General features: G+C 46.2%; 1 protein-coding gene across 2 annotated transcripts; it reads right to left on the bottom strand.

Moving 5' to 3' along the window:
• Positions 1–364: 364 nt before the first annotated feature.
• Positions 365–1,781, bottom strand: LOC146576891 (H-2 class II histocompatibility antigen, A-Q alpha chain-like). 2 transcript variants are annotated; one of them, XM_085251021.1, is made up of 5 exons: positions 1,693–1,781; positions 1,363–1,614; positions 598–879; positions 534–554; positions 365–465 (listed from the first exon to the last, which is right to left on the bottom strand). In XM_085251021.1, exons 1-5 carry the CDS (start codon positions 1,748–1,750, stop codon positions 365–367), a joined length of 714 nt encoding a protein of 237 aa, XP_085107147.1. In that variant the 5' UTR covers positions 1,751–1,781. The 2 variants fall into 2 exon arrangements, with proteins under 2 accessions (XP_085107147.1, XP_085107135.1); XM_085251009.1 differs by lacking the exon at positions 534–554 and having other exon boundaries at positions 365–495.
• Positions 1,782–21,802: the final 20,021 nt, after the last annotated feature.

Raw genomic sequence — 21,802 nt, 5'->3', positions numbered from 1 at the left:
ATTGTGTGCTTAGTAGATGATGGCTTGTGTGTACTGTTTGATACGGAAACACCATTTTTACAAAGGTGTGAAGAGTTAATCTAGCTGTGTTTGCTTTTGCAAGAGAACTAAAATGTTTGGATGATTGGGTGACAGGTTTTCTTATCTGTGTGAAGAGTTTTGCAAAATTAGCCAATAGTTACATAACATGTGCTTAAGCAATCAGAAAAAACTGTAAAAGCAGGTGAGACAGGTAAACAGGAAGCAGACAGAACAGAAGAATCTGATGTTTACTACAGGTGAACTCTGTACACTCACGTACAGGTCAGTCACACTGATTATGAGCTCATTATAGAACCATGATGACATCATCACTGTGAGCCAATCAGCTGCACTCATTCCCTTTGATGAGGAAGAAGGTTCCAGCAGCCACACCGAGCAGACCCACAGTCAGACCCACTCCACAGAACACAGAGGGTCCAACACCTGGATCAGACTGAGAGGACGCCTGCACATCTGGAGACAAAGACGAGAAACAGTGAACCACTTATTACTACTGGGCTCAGTCTTCACCTCTGTATTTCTGTCAGTTTCTCTTTTTAAATAAAGTTTTCTCACCATAGATCTTGGTTGCTGGTTCAGTCAGGGCCAGATGTTGCACTGCACAGCTGTAGATGTCTCCCTGCTGTGGGGTGAACTGCAGTCTGGAGATCTGGGTGAAGGTCCCGTCTTTGTTGAGATAGGGAACGTTGATGCTGGATCCTGTGACCTTCTGTCCGTTCTTGGTCCAGGAGACGTTGACAGGAGCAGGATAGAAACCAGTCACGTGACAGATCAGAGTGTTATTCTCTCCAAACTCCACCTCATCTCTGGTGTAGATCATCACACCTGAAGGAGCATCTGTGCACAAACACATCAGGCAGAGGATCAGAGCTTCAGCTGGTTCCCATCAGCAGGTGATCATGATGATGATAAACCAATAAAACGTTCAGGTGTTCACTCAGATGATGTCATCACTGTCTGTGTGAGAGAAGCTAGAGTGAGGTCAGAATCATGAAGTTAAACTACAGACAGACTCAGTTCAGCTTCAGAGGAACTAAAAGGAGGAAAAATAAAATAAACTGTGATCTGCAGTAAATGCAGAATACTGCATTCAGAAATACTGAAATATAAACACAAATATAAACACGTCAGTGTTTCTGTACACATGATCAGTATGAATGTGCTTAAGGTGGAATTATTTCATATATTTAATCAGGTTGAAGCTGGCTGTGTTTGATTGGACAAAGTAAATCAGTGCTGATGATGTCATCAGTGTGTTACTCTACAGAGCGTGCAGGTAAACACAGGTGAGGTGAGACAGGTGTTACATGTTGTATTTACCGCGTTCTAGAGGGAAGTCCTTCATGCCTTTACTGTCAGTCTTCAGGTTAGCTCTGCAGATCTGTTGATTACCCACAGCTGTGTCATAAGTTCCTTCCTGGTAGTGGAAAGGGTTGATGACAAAAGGAGGCTGGGGGTAGATCAACTCCTGTTTGTTGAAGTCTGCGTAGGCTTTCTCTTCACCATCCAGTCCATACATGGTCTCTCCATCAGAGTCTGAACAGCCATTGATTCTAATGTCACTGTGCAGACCTGAAACACATCAAACACTGATCAGTGACCTGATCAATAACCTGATCAATAAGCTGCTGTTTACAGAGACAAACTCACCGTCAGCAGAGACACAGAGGACACAGGAGAGGAAGAGGAGCAGCTCCTTCATCTTCATCAGCAGCTCTCTGACAGTTAAACTGTGAGTGTGTGTGTGAACCTCACAGAGTGTGTGTGAGAGTCTGTGAGTGAACTGAAAGTGCAGCTGAGCTCTAACACAGAGCAGCCAATCACAGAGCTCACAGCTCATGATGTCATCAGTGTCCAGGCAGACAGCAGCTGGAGGTGAACATGATCTGACACACACAGCACGATCAATAATCAATATTTATAGACTCTGTCTTTTCAAAACTTAAATAGAGTTTGTTTGGGTTTTATATCATTTATTTCATTTTTCTGCCTGCTCACAACAGGAAAACAAGGAAAAGGGAAAACGTCACTGTAAACAAAAAAACTATGATATAAACGTGTTTAGTTTATTTATTTTGATATCACTGGTGTATTTTACTGGTCATAAATAAAATAACTGGTTTCAGAAACATATCCAGCTGACCTCCCACTGACTCTATGATCAATTATTTTTAACTGATTGAGACTGAAGTAGAGTGTCACATTTATTATCTGACAATAAAAATGTTCACGTGTTAATGAATCAGTCGTGATGACTATCCACTGAATGAAGTCAAATTGACAGAATTAAAACTAACAGTCTGAATACAGGACTTTAACTTGTGATGGAGAACTTCATTTCTGCTTGATGATAAAGAGACCGTTCTCCTCTACAGAGGTCTTAGTTCAGGTTTAAAGGTCAAGTCTAACAGCTTTTGTGACATTTGAAGAAACTATTGAACATTTCTGGTGACCTGCAGCTGACTGTGTTTCTTCTCTTCCAGTTGGTCTTTTTTACTCAGTAAACTGTGACTCTGTGATGAAGCTGCTCTTCTGTCTCTCAGTGCAAAGTCTCATCCTGTCCTTATCCTGTGTCCTGATGTCAGTGAAATGCTTAGACAACTGCTTGTGACCTAAAGAGAAAAAAAAAAAAAAGGAAAGGGCTATGAATAAGATATGAAATAAATATGAAAAATTAAAGGGTAAATTTAACTAAGAAGGAATAAAATATGAAAAATTAAGGTTAAAAATGAAATAACTGTACAACACAAATTAGAATGAAGGGTAAATTTAACTGGGAAAGAATAAGATAAAATATATAAATTAAATTGAAAATAAAATAACTGTACAACAAAATACACAATATAGAACTATATAAGAATGTATGAAGAAATATAAATAAATAAATAAATAAATAAATAAATATATATATATGCACACATACACACACACACAATAACAGCAGCTGTACAAGTATTAACTGGAAATGAAGAATATAATGTCCAGTGTTGTGCAATCCACATTATGTCTTGTGCAGTGCAAATATGCTTAAAGTGATTTAAGTGATGAAGTGAAAACAATGTCCAGAAAGTCCAGTGTGTGTGTAAGAACTGTATGTGTGGGTCAGTACTGTGTGGTGGTGTGATTGAGAGACCGTATCGCCTGCGGGAAGAAGCTCCTCCTCAGTCTCTCTGTGTTGGTCTTCAGGGAGCGGAATCGCTTTCCTGACCTCAGCAGAGAGAACAGTCTGTTGTTGGGATGGCTGAGGTCCTTCACCATCTTCCTGGCCTTGGTCCAGCACCGCCTGCTGTAGATTGAGTGCAGGTCAGGGAGCTCGGAGCGGATGGTGCGCTCAGCTGACCGCACAACCCTCTGTAGAGCTCGTCTGTCCTGCATGGTGCTGTTCCCGAACCAGGTTAAGATGTTTCCCGCCAGGATGCTCTCTATGGTGCAGGAGTAAAAGTTCCTGAGCACCTTGGAGGGCAGTTGGAAGTCTCTCAAGCGTCTGAGGTGGTAGAGACGCTGACGGGTCTTTTTCACCACGGTGTTGATGTGACAGGACCATGACAGGTCCTGCGTGATGTGAACTCCGAGGTATTTGAAGCTGTCCACTCTCTCCACTGGGCACTCGTTGATGACGGGGGTCTGGTAGTTCCTCTCCTGCTTAGTGCTGAAGTCCACTATCAGCTCCTTTGTCTTACTGACGTTTAGAAGGAGGTTGTTCCTCTGGCACCAGTTCTCCAGATTCCTAATCTCCTTCAGGTAGGCCGTCTCGTTGTTATCAGAGATCAGGCCCACCACGACGGTGTCGTCAGCAAACTTGATGATGGTGGTGGAGCTGGTAGTGGCCACACAGTCATATGTGTACAAAGAGTACAGCAGGGGGCTCAGAACACACCCCTGGGGGGCTCCAGTGCTGAGAGTGGTGGAGGCTGAGACATGTCCGCCCATCCTTACTGCCTGTGGTCTGCCAGTTAGGAAGTTGGAGATCCACTGACACATAGATGAGCTGAGTCCCAGATGCTCCAGCTTGGTGGTGAGTGTGGAGGGAATTATGGTGTTAAATGCAGAGCTGTAATCTATGAAGAGCATTTTAACATAATTCCCCCTTCTAGTGTCCAAGTGAGTGAGTGATGTGTGGAGGAGGTGAGAGATGGCATCGTCTGTGGAACGATTTGGACGGTAAGCAAACTGTAGTGGGTCCAGTGTGTCTGGTAGTGAAGAACTGATGAAGTCTCTGACCAGGCGTTCAAAGCACTTCATCACTACTGAGGTGAGGGCTACAGGGCGATAGTCATTGAGAGAAGCAGGGTGGGGTTTCTTCGGGACAGGAACAATGATGGACTCTTTGAAGCATGTGGGGATCATGAATGATCATGAATATCTCAGTGAACACAGGAGCTAGCTGGTATGCGCAGTCTCTTAGGATACGACCTGGGATGCCGTCTGGTCCTGCTGCTTTCCTGGTGTTCACTCTCTTGAAGGCTCTCCTTACTTCATGCTCGGAGATGACGAGCACGTTTCCGGTGCTGGCAGTATCTTCCTGTCTGCAGCCGTTAGCGCCGCTAACACTAGCATTGTTGGAGACCTTAGCTGCAGCCTCGAAGCGAGCATAGAAAGTGTTCAGCTCGTCTGCCAGAGTCACGGCCGCGTTCGTCATACCGGTTGTTGGTGCTTTATAGTCCGTTATTGTCCTTAGTCCCCGCCACAGGCTCCTAGAGTCACTCTGTTGGAGTTGTGACTCTAGTTTCCTCCCGTAGCGCTGCTTCGCCTCTTTCACCGCCCTCCGCACGTTATATGACACGGCTTTGTACGGGTCCATGTCCCCCGTCGTGAGTCCCGTGTTGTAGGCAGTGGTGCGGGATCTCTGAGCGTCGCGGATGGTTTTATCCACCCACGGCTTCTGGTTGGGAAACGTTGTGATAGTCTTTGTCTCCACGGTATCATCCGCTAGTTTCCCGATGAATCCCACAACCGCTTCCGTAAACACGTTGACGTCATCGTCGGAGCTGTTTCTGAACATGCCCCAGTCTGCGTCATCGAGTGCGTCCTTTAACTTTCTTTCTTCAAAGACAGCAGAGACTCACGGAGCCTGTGGCGGGGCATTCAGACCATCACAGATTACAAGCCCCCACCACAGACTTGTGATAGCACTATCCCCCTGCTGAACGAGCTGAACACTTTCTTTGCTCGCTTTGAAGTCCGAAACAGCACCACTGCACAGAAGATCCCACCCCCTCCTGGTGACCAGGTGATGACTCTGTCCCCGGACAGCATGAGGAGATCCCTCAGCAGGATCAATGCACGTAAAGCTCCGGGTCCTGACAACATTCCTGGTCGTGCACTGAGAGACTGTGCAGTGGAACTCACTGATGTCTTCACAGACATCTTCAACATATCACTCATCCAGGCTGTCGTCCCCACATGTTTTAAAGCCACCACAATCATTCCGGTCCCAAAAAAGTCATCTCCCTCCTGCTTTAATGACTACCGTCCTGTTGCACTTACTCCCATCCTGATGAAGTGCTTCGAACGACTAGTCATGCAACACATCAAGACTGTCCTGCCCCCCTCCCTGGATCCCTTCCAGTTTGCGTATCGGCCCAACCGCTCAACCGATGATGCCATCTCCACTGCACTCCACTCGGCACTCACACACCTGGACAAAAAAGATTCATATGTTCGAATGCTGTTCATAGATTTCAGTTCAGCATTCAACACCATAATCCCCCAACAGCTCACTCAAAAACTGGTCCAGCTGGGGCTCAACACCTCACTGTGCAACTGGCTGTTGGATTTCCTCACCGGAAGACCTCAAGCAGTACGGGTCGGCAGTAATACATCCAGCACCATCATTTTAAACACGGGGGCCCCGCAGGGATGTGTGCTGAGCCCCCTCCTCTTCACTCTGCTGACCCATGACTGCACTCCATCATACAGCTCCAACCTCTTCATCAAGTTTGCGGACGACACAACGGTGGTGGGTCTCATTAGCAACAGGGATGAGACCGACTACAGAAGTGAGGTGAGACGCCTGGCCACGTGGTGTGCTGACAACAATCTCTCTCTGAATGTGGAGAAGACGAAGGAGATTGTTGTGGACTTCAGGAGAATGCACACCCAACATGCTCCTCTGACCATTGACGGAGCGTCTGTGGAGAGAGTGAGCAGCACCAAGTTCCTGGGTGTGCACATCACAGAAGATCTCTCCTGGACGAACAACACCACAGCACTGGCCAAGAAATCACAGCAGCGTCTCTTCTTTCTCCGCAAACTAAGAAGAGCAGGAGCACCAGCCCCCATCATGTACACTTTCTACAGAGGCACCATCGAGAGCATCCTGTCGAGCTGCATCACTGTGTGGTTTGGAGCCTGCAATGCGTCCTGTCATAGAACCCTCCAACGCATAGTGAGGGCTGCGGAGAGGATCATTGGTGTCTCTCTCCCCTCCCTCCAGGACATTTACAGCACCTGTCTCACTAAAAAAGCCCTTTGCATAGCGGCTGATCCCACGCACCCAATGCAAGCTGCTGCCGTCAGGGAGGAGACTGCAGAGTCTCCAGGCCAGGACCAGCAGACTGAAGGACAGCTTCATCCATCAGGCTGTCAGGAAGCTTAACTCCCTCCCGATTCTGCCCCCTCTCCCCTCTTCTCCACCACGGTCTCACTGAACTCTGTCACACACACACACAAACACACACACACACACACACACACACTCACTCTCTGACGCACTCACTGGCCTGCTCCAGTCACTTTGTGGAGCATTGGACTGCCATTACCTCATAAGACTTTGTTGTTACACTATCTCTTATCGTATACTACTAAATCTCCATTTGCACTATTTGCCTATTTTGCACCACTATGCCTCCTTACTTGAATATTGTATATTGTATATTGCATAGCTTTTTTTTGTTATACGTGAAATTGTATTGTATTTATTTAAATTTTTACTTTTTAATTATTTTATTTGCATTTTTCTAATCACTAGGGTTTGAGAGTAACGCAATTTCTATTCTGTGTATGTCCTGTACATGTGGCAGAATTGACAATTAAAGTTGACTTGACTTGACTTAACGCGGCCACCGATTGATCAGTCCAGCACGCGATCTTCCTCTGAACCGGAACTTCCTGTTTCAGCCTTTGTTTGTATTTTGGCATGAGGAAGATGGCGGCGTGATCAGATTTGCCAAACGGAGGGCGGGATTGTGCCTTGTAGCCGTCCTTGACCATAGTGTAGCAGTGGTCCAGTGTCCCTTCACCTCTGGTGGGGCAGGTGATGTGTTGATAAAAGTTCGGCGCTGCGCGTTTGAGGTTGGCGCTATTAAAGTCCCCCATCACAATAAGCGCAGCGTCCCGGTGTTGTGTCTGGTGCTGTGTGAGTGCCTCATGCAGCTCGCATAAGGCGGTGACCGTGTCCGCTTGTAGTGGAATATAAACGGCACTTACAATGACCGATGTAAATTCCATCCATCCATCCATCCATCCATCTTCAACCGCTTATCCGAGGCCGGGTTGCGGGGGCAGCAGCCTAAGCAAAGAGGCCCAGACCTCCCTCTCCCCAGCCACCTCCTCCAGCTTATCCGGGGGAACACCAAGGCGTTCCCAGGCCAGCCGAGAGATATAATCTCTCCAGCGTGTCCTGGGTCTGCCCCGGGGCCTCCTCCCGGTGGGACATGCCTGGAACACCTCACCCAGGAGGCGCCCAGGGGGCATCCTTGTCAGATGCCCGAACCACCTCAGCTGACTCCTTTCGATGTGGAGCAGCAGCGGCTCTACTCTGAGCCCCTCCCGGATGGCCGAACTTCTCACCCTATCTCTAAGGGAGAGGCCAGCCACCCTTCGGAGGAAGCTCATTTCTGCCGCTTGTATCCGCGATCTCGTTCTTTCGGTCACTACCCACAGCTCGTGGCCATAGGTGAGGGTAGGGACGTAGATCGACCGGTAAATTGAGAGCTTTGCTTTTACACTCAGCTCCCTCTTCACCACGACGGACCGGTGCAGCGTCCGCATTACTGCAGCTGCAGCCTCAATCCGTCTGTCGATCTCCGGCTCCCTTCTCCCATCACTCGCGAACAAGACCCCGAGATACTTGAACTCCTCCACTTGGGGCAGGAACTCATCCCCGACCCGGAGAGGGCACTCCACCCTTTTCCGGCTGAGAACCATGGCCTCAGATTTGGAGGTGCTAATCCTCATTCCCGCTGCTTCACACTCGGCTGCGAACCGTTCCAGTGCGAGCTGGAGGCCCTCACCTGATGAAGCCAACAGAACCACATCATCTGCAAAAATCAGAGATGAGATTCTGAGGCCACCAAAGCGAAAGCCCTCCGCCACTTGGCTGCGCCTAGAAATCCTGTCCATAAAAATTATGAACAGAACCGGAGACAAAGGGCAGCCCTGGCGGAGCCCATCACCCACCGGGAACGAGTCCGACTTATTGCCGGCAATGCGAACCAAGCTCCTGCAACGGTTGTATAGGGATCGAATGGCCCGTAGCAATGGGCCAGACACCCCATACTCCCGCAGCACCTCCCACAGGACACCCCGAGGGACACGGTCGAATGCCTTCTCCAAGTCCACAAAACACATGTAGACTGGTTGGGCAAACTCCCATGCGCCCTCAAGTACCCTCGAGAGGATAAAGAGCTGGTCCAGTGTTCCGCGACCAGGACGAAAACCGCATTGTTCCTCCTGTATCCGAGGTTCGACTAGCGGACGAACTCTCCTTTCCAGCACCCTGGCATAGACTTTCCCAGGGAGGCTGAGGAGTGTGATCCCCCTGTAGTTGGAACACACCCTCCGGTCCCCCTTCTTAAAGATGGGGACCACCACCCCGGTCTGCCAGTCCACAGGTACTGCCCCTGATCTCCACGCAACATTGCAAAGGCGTGTCAACCAGGACAGCCCTACAACGTCCAGAGCCTTCAGGAACTCGGGGCGGACCTCGTCAACACCAGGGGCTCTGCCACCAAGGAGTTGTTTAACTGCCTCAGTGACCTCGCCCCCGGAAATTGGCGGGTCATTCCCCTCATCCCCAGACTCTGCTTCCTCCTCGGAAGACGTGTCAGTGGGATTAAGGAGGTCCTCGAAGTATTCCTTCCACCGCCTGACAATTTTCTCAGTCGACGTCAACAGCGCTCCACCAGCACTATACACAGTGCAGGTAGAGCACCGCTTTCCCCTCCTGAGACGCCTGACGGTTTGCCAGAATCTCTTCGAGGCAGTCCGAAAGTCTTTTTCCATGGCCTCTCCGAACTCCTCCCACACCCGAGTTTTTGCTTCAGCCACTGCCCGAGCCGCATTCCGCTTGGCCTGTCGATACCTGTCAGCTGCCTCCGGAGTCCCACAGGCTAACCAAGCCAGATAGGACTCCTTCTTCAGCCTGGTGGCTCCCTTCACCTCTGGTGTCCACCATTTGGTTCGGGGATTACCACCACGGCAGGCACCAACCACCCTGCGGCCGCAGCTCAATGCAGCAGCTTCGGCAATGGAGACGCTGAACATGGTCCATTCGGACTCAATGTCCCCAGTCTCCCTCGGAATGCTGTTGAAGCTCTGCCGGAGGTGTGCGTTGAAGATCTCGCAGACTGGGGCCTCTGCTAGACGTTCCCAGCACACCCTCACTACGCGTTTAGGTGCACCAGGTCTGTCCAGTGTCCTCCCCCGCCACCTGGTCCAACTCACCACCAGGTGGTGATCAGTTGACAGCTCAGCCCCTCTCTTTACCCGAGTGTCCAGAACATATGGTCGCAGGTCTGGTGATACGATTACAAAATCGATCATCGACCTACAGCCTAGAGCGTCCTGGTGCCACGTGCACTTATGGACACTCTTATGTTCGAACAGGGTGTTCGTTATGGACAAACTGTGATTAGCACAGAAGTCCAATAACAAAGCACCGCTCGGGTTCAGATCAGGGAGGCCGTTCCTCCCAATCACGCCCCTCCAGGTCTCGCTGTCGTTGCCCACGTGAGCATTGAAGTCTCCCAGCAGGACAACAGAGTCTCCAGGTGGAGCACCTTCCAGAACGCCCCCCAGGGACTCTAAGAAGGCTGGGTACTCTGAACTGCCACTCGGCGCATAAGCGCAGATGACAGTCAGGACCCGTTCCCCGACCCTAAGGCGCAGGGAACAAACCCTCCCGTCCACCGGGAAAAACCCCAACGTACCGGCAGCAAGCCGAGGGGATATTAGAATACCCACCCCAGCCCGCCGCCTCTCACCAGGGGCAACTCTGGTGATGTAAATTCCCGAGGTAGATAAAAAGGACGACACATGATGGACAGCAGTTCCAGATTTGGTGTGCAGGAGCGTGTGAGAGGAACAACGTTCGCACTGTTGCACCAGTTGTTGTTCACCATTAAACACACGCCGCCTCCCCTTGACTTCCCCGAGTCCCGTGTCCTGTCCATGCGGTGAACCGAGAAGAACTCGGCCGGCTGGATGGCGTGGTCCGGCACCGCTGGGTTCAGCCATGTCTCGGTGAAGCAGAGGAGATTGCAGTCCCGAATGTCTCTCTGGAACTTTATCCTGGCCCTGAGGTCATCAAGCTTGTTCTCCAGTGACTGGACGTTGGCGAGCAGGATGCTAGGCAGAGGTGTGCGGTGTGCACGAGCTCTCAGCCTGTTCCTGACGCCGGCTCGCTTCCCTCTAGGCCGCCGCCGCCGCTTCCCTTTGTTCTCCCTCAAGATCTCACTCGGCCAGCTCGGATCCGGAGTTAAAAACTTCGAATTGTGAGTACATTGTATACCAATAGAAACAAGAGTGTCACCGTCATACCTAATGTACCCAATGGTGATGATTTTGCCTATTTAGAAACGCTAAAAACTAACTTAAAAAACAAAGACAAAGACAAAGTGGTCGGAGCAGTCGTGACGGCAGCCGACCTCACCGGCGCCATCTTATAATTTTCCTTACCTTTCATACCTTTCATATACTGTGTTCTTCTGTGGTGAACAGTGTGCATCAAACTTTTAAACCACTTTGTCGTACTTATTCCTGTCACCAGTGTTGGGACTAACGCGTTATTAAGTAAGGCGTTACAGTAACTACGTTATTATTGTGGTAACGAGCACGGTAACTAGTTATTATGCCAAAACCAGGAACGCGTTAGTCGTTACTGGGATTCAGATAGGGTCGTTACTCGTTACTTCGTGTGGTGGCTATCGCGGAGCTTCCACAGATTCAGTAACATTAGCAAGTGGTGGAGGCCAGCAGGTGGATGAGAGAAAGCAACACGTTCTCGGGCTGGAGAAAGGGGACACAGAAGGAAAAGAAACCTGAGGCGTCTGCCGGTCCAAGTGTGAACTGAACTTCAGGTAAGAAGTTATGACCTGCAGTCTCTCTGGGTCAGATATGAACCAAGTTTAGGTGGAGTTTATTTTCGTTGTGCTGACTTTTTCCGTACTGCGTGCTAGCTAGCATGACGGAGTTTCTATACAGCTGGGTGGTGCTATGAAGTTAATGATGTTGAACTTTATTTTGTTCATAAGTTATTAGAGTTGCCAACCGTCCCGTCTGGTATTCAGAGAAAATATTACGCGTTTCTTATTGAGGTGAAAAGGAACAGTTTGTCCCGTAATTCAGCTACAATGAAAAAGGCACAAAGCTGCAGTTATTCTGTGTCTTTGCTGCACAGCTGCCTCTTCTTCTTTCATTCTCCCCCCTCTCTCTCCCGTTTCTACTTCAATCATGAAAACTGATCAATGATCAGCTGATCGGCTTTTCTCTCTTGTTTGTTTATCGCCCACTTTGCGCCAAAAGAGGAAACCAGCGGATGTCGCGCTAAACAACAGCAGCACGTTTAAGCTTGATCAGCTGTTGTTAGAATTTATTTAATATTAATTTCTAGTATCAGCTGATGTTTGCTGGAGCCACAGCTGTAAAGCTGCTGGTCATGATGTCGGTTTGGATATGTGGTGAGAGGGAAACATGAAGATGAAACCAGGAGATGTCCTTACTGGATCATCAGAGCTGAACAGGTGATGGAGAAACAGGTTTACCTTTTAGGTGACATGAATGAGTATCTCTCTTGAACTGTTTCTGAGAGACAAATAACACCAGGATCCTTTTTTAAGTAGCTGACAGCTGGTAACTGTGCAGGGGCGGGTCTAGCAAAGTGTTGCCAGGGGGCAGGTAGGGCATTAACAGGGAGAGGGGGACACAAAGAAATACTTTCTTATTCTCATTTAAAATATCTAGCTTTTAAAAAATAATTATTCTGAATCTTACAACAAACGATTGATAGATTGATGCATATATACCATCAGAACAGTGAACATCACTGTCACAACAGTGTTTATTTTCATTCAAAGGCTTTATGATTTTTCCTATAATGGTGGGCCGGTCTCTAGTCAAAATGTCCGGGCCAATTTTCTGTCCCAGTCCAGCCCTGTATGCAGCTCATCTGCAGTCTGGTGTTACCTACATCTTCCTATTCAGAAGGCAGAATTTCCGAGTTCCGAGTACAATCGAACGCACCACGACTGCAGTTTTTGTGTTGGATGTAAAAGGCGCACATGACGCTGTGACGTAGGCTAGAATCATGGCAGCAGTCAATGACGGTCCAGGCGTGGGATTTCTCTCGTGGAAATATGCACATTATCTTTTCCTTTCTATTGGTAGGTGGCACAGTGCACTGTGGCAAGTAAGCAAGCTAGAAGACTGCAAAGTTATGGAAGCAACACATTAACAAGAGAAGTCTGAGTAAAACCAAAGTTACTTTCCCTAGTAACTAGTTACTTTGAAAGTAACGAGTAACTTGAAGTAACTGAGTTACTTTTGAGAGAAGTAACTAGTAATGTAACTAAGTTACTATTTTAAAGTAACTTACCCAACGCTGCCTGTCACCAACTTCCTCAAACTCAAACGTGTTGAAGACTTGAGGACCAGCTACCGTGAGCAGCAATGCAATTTTCCTGGCATCGGGTTTAGAGTCCAGTCCCATGGCAGCCATATACAGCTCAAACTGCTTCTTAAAACACCGCCAGTTGCTGTCCACATTCCCCACCAGTTTCAGTCCCACCGGTGGCTTCAAACTTTCCATCTCAAACAGAACTTTGAGCTGCTATCGCTTCCACTCTCCCACTTTTACTCCTGGTACCATGTGTTGTCTTCGTAGAGCTTTGAAAAATAACACAGCATCCACTTGTCTTTTGCGAGCTACTGCTCCAAACATTTGATTCACCATTCACAGACCAGTCTTCTTTTATGGAGGCAATGCCCCTAGAGGCATTCATGAGCCCTCTCAAATACAGCGCCCCCTGCTGGCAAACCCTATCACCACATGAACACCCACACATCACCACAGCCAGGAGGAGGGGTGGTCTGCTTCTCCCCACCACAGGAAAAAGGGTAACACCACCTGGGTCTGGGTGCAGTTTCCCCCTCCAGCGGCAAGAGTACCTCTATGTCTGTCTCCACGTTGGGTGAGTGTGGAGTGAGTGCATATGAGAGCATGAGGGTGGGAATGGATGTTTGTGTCTGTGTGTGCCTGTATGTCTTGTGTCTATATATCAGGTTGGGTGTCAGGCGCCACCTCTCTGGGGACATCTCAGGCCCTCCAAGATTTGGAGGCCTATCTCCACCCACCACCACTTCCCCTGCCAGTGGCGGACTCCCTCAGACATCGGTGCGTTGGTGGTTCTTTGTGTCCGGGGATGGGCGTCCAGGTACACACCGGATCACTCCTGGTGGCTGCTTGTCGGGGCCTGGAGCCTGGTGCTCGCTCGGGCCACTTCGGGGGTGGGGTGCCCCTGGAGTATTGTATTTTTGTCTGCTTATTTTGTTGGTTTTTGTTTTTTGCCCTTTATCCTGTGAGATTATTCTGTTATCATATGTTATCTTATACTTGTAGTTAAAGTAGTTGAATAATGTTAACTGCTGTAGGTCATATATTATCCTTTAGTTTGGATGGTGTGCTGTGTATGTAGTTTAGTCCTTATTATACTTTTGGGTTAAAAGAACATAATCATTTTGTAGTTCATTAGATAAGTGCGCATCACTCTGTATCCTTGATCTGCTGTGAATGTCTTACACTGTTTTCTTGACATGCTTTACTGTTGAATCATGAAGAGAAAGGAGACTCTATGTCTAGGATAGATGAGACAGACCACATTCCATACCCCCACCCTTTCAGAGGGTAGAAAGACAGGGAGCCGAGGTCATAACTTAGGCACCGTAACAGAGAAAGAACGTGAATGTTTAGGCTTTTATGACTAGGTGGGGGCCACTAGAGGCTATAAGAGGCTGTGAGATCTGTCACCATTTTGAGACTTGCGGTGACCCTCTGCAGGCATGTCTCCCCATCATGTTGGTCCTTATGCTCTTAAGTGTTGAATTGTATGGAATAAATGATTGTTGATTGAGCATTTATACACCGAGTATTGTCCTTCCTTCAGCCCAAAGATTCAAAGAATTGGGAGATTTCAACAATCCCCAAATAAAATAAACAATAAAAGGTGAATCAAATAGACCATTACGGCAAGGCTGGGATGGTCCATTTGGTAAAGTAAATCCGTTGGGCATCTTTCTTCGCCTTTAGACAATAATTCTGATGCAAAAGAGTCAAACGGGACAGGCAGAAAAAAAAAAAAATAATAATAATAATAATAATAATAATTTGAGATACAATAAATAAAATAAGTTTTGGTACAGAGTATCGGATCAGTATCGTCGATACCACCCTGAATATTACTTGGTATCGGATTGGAAAGGAAATCAGTGGTATCGCACATCACTAACAGAAACCCAGACACAAGATTAGTTCTGCCCTCCAGTCACTTTTAATTTTTTGCCTCAGGGCTCTCCACCTCCTACTCGGTTTGACTTGACAAACAGTGCATATTATGTTAGCGCGATCTGCCTTATTACAAAACCTGACATTACTGTGCGCTGCGTTTAGGTGACCATGATGAGACAGACAGAGTCTGAAAAACTCCCTTTGAAAGGGTGGAAACCTCCGGCAGAGCCATGCTCAGGGAGGGACAGCCATGTACTCTGACTGGCTGAGGTTGATGGGAAGGAGACAGGACAACATATACACTGTGGAAGAGAGCAAGAGATACATACTAACTAATGAATAAATGCAGAGAGGTGTATAAACACAGAGTGACTGAATAAGAAAAACTACATATATCATGTGAAGCCCGCAGGAGCCCCAGCTTACTGCAACATAAATGAGGGAAGATTCAGGGTCACCTGATCCACCCGAACTATGTTATTTGTCAAAAAGGAAAGTTTTAAGGCTAATCTCAAAAGCAGAGACAGGTGTTTGTCTCCTGAATTCATCTTGAGAGCTGTTTCTACAGAAGAGGGGCCTGAGAGCTGAAGACTCAACCTGCCTTTCAACCTTAAAATACTCTTGGAACCACAAGTAAGCCTGCAGTCTGAAAGAATATGAGAACCATTTGAGATAAGACTTGGCCCAAACTTCAATAGGATGAACCAGAAGACCTTTTTTCACATCAACTGCCAAGGGTGACTTTTAATGAATTTTTGAATTTGATGCAATATTGAGTATCTGTAATGAACCTGAGAGTAACTGTCCCTTATCTGTTATAAAACTACACGGTGCTATGAAATACAAAATCGCAGAACCAGGGTCAACCTGAATAATTCAATCAGGTCATTGCAATAGAATCACATCATTTTTAAAACTTCATTACAAATCATACTTGATAGTTGGCATCAACCTTTCAACACATTCTTCCTCTGGGCCACCTACTCTACACCTGGGCCAAGTTTCATCTCTATAATAATAATCACAATTTGTCTTCACCTTCCTGAAGCACTGGCTTTTAGAAAAAAGACACCCCCAGAAACAAACTTTAGGGCCAAAGGTGGTTTATAGTTCATATTGCAAATTCTAAATGTTTTATTCATGTACTTGGGAGGTTTTATTTCATTTGCATTAACACAACAAAAATGGTCAAAAAAAAGATGTGAAGTGGCCACAAATGGCCAGCGCAGAGCCCAGAGGCTTAATTCGTAACATGACAATAAATGCCATATCCCCACGCCGTATGATCGTCATGTTAGAGACAGGGCAGTGAAAGTGTCCTGTCATCCTACATATTTGGCTGCACTGGCATATCATTTCATCTCTAAGAGAGGAAAAAAAACCTGCATGTAATTTAAATGTAGTTGTATAGAATGCAATCAGTTTATCTATCAGATTGTACATGTTAAGAAAAACATCTGAGCCATCCTCAGTGATGAAAGCAAAATGGTGTGGATCACAAGAGCTGTCAAGAAATGTGGTGAACAGGAAATAAAACATTTTGTCCTGCTGATGAATGCACTGACCTGTACAATGTGACCCCCCATTACAAAAGACAAGGCACTGTGTGTACGTGTGTGTGTGTGTGTGTGTGTGATCTTACAACACAAGAAACAGATCTGTCAGGATGTGCTTACAATAAAACCTCCCCCAGCACCAGCGTGGCTGGAGAGCTAGTCAGAGACAAAGGAATGTCTTTGATCATACAGTTTGTCTGTATGTTTAGGTCAGTATGTCTCTTCAGCCACTTATTTCTGCACGTGTGTTGAACTTCTGTCAGAGGTGGAGATGTTTAGCTGATGGTTGGAGCAGAGATTTCTCTGTAGAGCAGCAGATTCGTCTGAAGAATCACTGAAATGTTTTCTTTTGTTCTTCCTGTGAAACTGGACCAAACATCCAGAGACTGTAAGTCCAGATTTAACCGATTCAATCTTTTCTCAGATTAGATGCATGTAAAACCATTTTTATGTCATGACTCCATATGAGTTTTATAATCTGATCATGTTTGTTCATGAAGACAAATAAACCAGTGTGCAGGAATCTACATGACTTATACACCTGCAGTTAACCCAGTGGTTCCAAACTGTTTTCAATCAATCAATCAATCAATCAATCAATCAATCAATCAATCAATCAATCAATCAATCAATCAATCAATCAATCAATCAATCTTTATTTATAAAGCACTTTTCATACAAAAAAAATGTAGCACAAAGTGCTTTACATAGTTAAAAGCAGCCCACCCCACCCTCCAACTCACTCCCCACACTCTCATTAACATAAACGATGTGAATACACACATATCCCCCCCCACACACACACACATACACACACACACACACACACTTAAAGAGTAAAAATTGGGCTGGGCTCGCATGAGTCAAGTGAGGAAACACTATATCAGGGAGCCGTCTGCACCGGGAGCCGGTCACAGACCGCAGCCTCCAGGCTGGGCACACAGCAGGAGGGAGGCAAAGGAGCCCCCCAGCCAGGCTGAGAGGACCCCAGAGACCCAGCAGCCACGGTCGATCACAGCCCCGGTGCAGAGAGCGCCCTCCGAGGAAACACTGGAGATATGACACAATAGGATATATACAGGGTAAAATGATAAAATAAATAAGAACAGGATACAATATAAATATAAATATAAATAGAGTAAGAAGATTAAAAAATGAATAAGAATAAAATCAATAAATATTAGGTAAATCCTAAATTAATAATAGAATAACAGGATAGAATAAATAAGCATAAAATAAATAAACGCTAAGTAAAAGCTAAATTAAAAAGTGGGTCTTGAGCCTGTTCTTAAAAACATGTACGTTCTCTGCGGCCCTGAGCTCCTCCGGCAGGGCTGTTCCACAGACGAGGACCATACCACTGAAAAGCTGCCTCTCCGTGAGTATGTGTCCTGACTTTAGGGACAATCAAAAGGCCAGTGCCAGAGGACCTCAGGGTCCGCGAGGGTTCGTATGGTAAAAGCAGATCTGAGAGATAAGAAGGCCCAAGACCATTAAGACATTTAAAAACCAATAAAAGAACTTTAAAATCGATCCTGAAACACACGGGGAGCCAGTGCAGCGATTCTAAAACCGGTGTAATGTGGGCCCGCCCTCTGGTCTTCGTCAGCACACGAGCTGCCGAGTTTTGCAAAAGTTGTAAAGTTGAAATATTCTTCTTAGGAAGACCAGAGAGCAGGGCATTACAGTAATCAATGCGACTGGTAATAAAAGCATGCATCAGCATCTCCGTGTTGGCCCGAGAGAGAATAGGGCGACTCTGGCTATATTTTTTAGATGATAAAATCCAATTTTAGTTACATGTTTAACATGTGGGATAAAACCAAGCTCAGAGTCAAAAATAACACCCAGGTTTTTCACTTGTAGCGAAGGACATAGTGAAAATGCCTCTAATTTAGACAAGAGTTTCTCTCTCTGAGCCTCAGGACCGACGATTAAAACTTCAGTTTTGTCCTGGTTAAGCTGTAAAAAGTTTTCTGCCATCCAAGATCTTATATCCAAGATACAGTTAAAAAGGGCATCCATTGGTCTGGTGTCATCAGGAGACACGGAGATGTACAGCTGCGTGTCATCAGCGTAACTGTGGAAGTTCACTCCATGCCTCCTGATGACACCGCCGAGAGGGAGCATATACAAATTAAAAAGTACAGGGCCTAGAACCGACCCTTGAGGCACACCACATGTCATTCTATGGATCTTAGAGGAGCATGTATCCATACTCACCATAAAAGATCTGTCAGAGAGACAGGAAGTGAACCAATTATGTACAATACCAGAGAGGCCCACCATGTGGTTCCGTCTGTTTAAAAGAATAGCGTGGTCTACTGTATCAAAGGCTGCGCTTAGATACAGTAGCACCAGGACTGAGAGCTTTGGGAGTCCCAGTTACATCTAAGATCATTTAAAACCTTTAGGAGAGCCGTCTCTGTGCTGTGGTTCACCCTAAATCCAGACTGGAATATCTCCAGGATCTGTCTATCATTGAGAAAGTCATTAATCTGAGTAAAAACAAGTTTTTCTAAGCTTTTACTTAAAAATGGTGAGTTGGATACAGGTCTGTAGTTATTAAAATCATTCGATGCTTGTGCCCTACCGGGGAAGATAGCAGTCAACTGGACCAGCACAGATGCTGCAGGACCGGATGCGCTGTCTACGCCGGCTCTCTCTTACCCTTTACCCGCCCCTGTTTCTTGTCTCGTGTTTCTATGGTGTATTGATAGTCATGTGCTTTTGTGCTGAGGTGTTTTTTCTGTTATCAAACTGTTCTCCCACTAGGAGCTCAGTCTGAGTGGAGTTTTTTTTTCTCCTCCTCTTACCTCATGTGGTGTATTTTCGTTGTTTTTTCCTATCAGCCTACCTTCTGACATGTCTGCCCAATGTGATGTTTGTGTAAAGTTGGTCAGAAGGTTCCTTTGTGAGTGCGCATGCGCCATTAGCGTGCTGCCTGCTGTAACCCCTAATTTCCCTCGGGATGAATAAAGTATTCTGATTCTGATTCTGACAATCCAAATTGCTCTTCTTCAGAAGGGGCCTCACCACCGCCGTTTTAAAGGCAGCAGGGAAGACACCCAACTGAAGAGAGCAATTCATCATGTATAAAAGCTCAGCCTCAAAAAATCCATAAAGTGTTTTAAAGAGTGAAGAAGGGATTGGATCTAAAAGACATGTGGTGGGTCTCACTGTGGAGAAAACTTTCTGAAGGTTCTCAGCATTAACCAGGACAAACCTGTCCAGTGTCTCCTCATGTACAATCGAGCCCTCAGATGTGTTTACAATCATTCAATTCAATTCAATTCAATTTTATTTATATAGCGCCAAATCACAACAAAAGTCGCCTCAAGGCGCTTCATAGATACAGAGAAAAACCCAACAATCATATGACCCCCTATGAGCAAGCACTTTGGCGACAGTGGGAAGGAAAAACTCCCTTTTAACAGGAAGAAACCTCCGGCAGAACCAGGCTCAGGGAGGGGCGGGGCCATCTGCTGCGACCGGTTGGGGTGAGAGAAGGAAGACAGGATAAAAGACATGCTGTGGAAGAGAGACAGAGGTTAATAACAGATATGATTCAATGCAGAGAGGTCTATTAATACATAGTGAGTGAGAAAGGTGACTGGAAAGGAAAAACTCAATGCATCATGGGAATCCCCCGGCAGCCTATGTCTATTGCAGGGAGGATTCAGGATCACCTGGTCCAGCCCTAACTATATGCTTTAGCAAAAAGGAAAGTTTGAAGCCTAATCTTGAAAGTAGAGATAGTGTCTGTCTCCTGAATCCAAACTGGAAGCTGGTTCCACAGAAGAGGGGCCTGAAAACTGAAGGCTCTGCCTCCCATTCTACTTTTAAATACTCTAGGAACAACAAGTAGGCCTGCAGAGCGAGAGCGAAGTGCTCTAATAGGGTGATATGGTACTACAAGGTCATTAAGATAAGATGGGGCCTGATTATTTAAGACCTTGTATGTGAGGAGCAGGATTTTGAATTCAATTCTGGATTTAACAGGAAGCCAAAACAGGAGAAATCTGCTCTCTTTCTAGTCCCTGTCAGGACTCTTGCTGCAGCATTTTGGATTAGCTGAAGGCTTTTCAGTGAGTTTTTTTGGACATCCTGATAATAATGAATTACAGTCGTCCAGCCTGGAAGTAATAAATGCATGAACTAGTTTTTCAGCGTCACTCTGAGACAGGATATTTCTAATTTTAGAGATGTTGCGCAAATGGAAGAAAGCAGTCTTACATATTTGTTTAATATGTGCGTTGAAGGACATGTCCTGGTCAAAAATGACTCCAAGGTTCCTCACAGTGTTACTGGAGGCCAAGGTAATGCCATCCAGAGGAAGAATCTGGTTAGATACCATATTTCTAAGATTTTCAGGGCCGAGTACAATAACCTCAGTTTTATCTGAATTAAGAAGCAGAAAGTTAGCGGCCATCCAAGTCTTTATGTCTTTAAGACATTCCTGCAGTTTAACTGATTGGTGTGTGTTATCTGGCTTCATGGACAGATAGAGCTGGGTGTCATCGGCATAGCAGTGTAAATGTATGCTATGTCTTCTAATGATGCTGCCTAAGGGAAGCATGTATAATGTAAACAGAATTGGTCCTAGCACTGAACCCTGTGGAACTCCATAATTAACCTCAGTGTGTGAAGCGGACTCTCCATTTACATGCACAAACTGGAGTCTATTAGATAGATATGATACAAACCACTGCAGTGCAGTACCTGTAATACCTACAGCATGTTCTAATTGCTCTAATAGGATATTATGGTCAACAGTATCGAATGCTGCACTAAGGTCTACCAGGACAAGCACAGAGATGAGTCCACTGTCAGAGGCCATAAGAAGATCATTTGTAACCTTCACTAAAGCTGTTTCTGTGCTGTGCTGAGCTCTGAAACCTGACTGAAACTCTTCAAATAAACCATTCCTCTGCAGATGATCTGTTAGCTGTTTGACAACTACTCTTTCAAGGATTTTTGATATGAAAGGAAGGTTGGAGATTGGCAGGCAAGGCAAGGCAAGGCAAATTTATTTGTATAGCACAATTCAACAACAAGGTGATTCAAAGTGCTTTACAGAGACATTAGAAACAAAAACAAATAAAAAGCATGATTTAAAATTGATTAAAACAAGCAAACAAACAAACTAACTAAACACACACATTTCACACCTGTTCGCGCGATCTGAACCCTTATCATAAGGGGAGCTACCAGTCCTTCTGTGGATGAGCTACTTTCTATTTTAAATTCCCTGAATTTAAAATACTCTCTAGACCCAGTCTAGACCCAGCTGGGGAGCTACCCAGAGCTCTAATCCCACACCTGCTCGCGCGATCTGAACCCTTATCCGTAAGGGGAGCTACCAGTCCTTCTGTGGATGAGCTACTTTCTATTTTAAATTCCCTGAATTTAAAATACTCTCTAGACCCAGTCTAGACCCAGCTGGGGAGCCACCCAGAGCTCTAAACCCACTTATCTCTCT

The sequence above is a fragment of the Mchenga conophoros genome, linkage group LG3 (assembly GCF_057382185.1).
Source record: "Mchenga conophoros isolate Kocher_MC1m ecotype Shallow Benthic linkage group LG3, M_conophoros_male_GT1.1, whole genome shotgun sequence".
NCBI lineage: Eukaryota > Metazoa > Chordata > Actinopteri > Cichliformes > Cichlidae > Mchenga > Mchenga conophoros.
This window is presented reverse-complemented; position numbering and strand designations above follow the sequence as displayed.

Coding starts and splice junctions, on each gene's coding strand:
- LOC146576891 (XM_085251009.1), bottom strand. CDS start 1,750: ATGAAGATGAAGGAGCTGCTCCTCTTCCTCTCCTGTGTCCTCTGTGTC. Junction 1,615..1,692: donor CCTCTGTGTCTCTGCTGACG/GTGAGTTTGTCT, acceptor GATGTGTTTCAG/GTCTGCACAGTGACATTAGA. Junction 880..1,362: donor GGACTTCCCTCTAGAACGCG/GTAAATACAACA, acceptor GTTTGTGCACAG/ATGCTCCTTCAGGTGTGATG.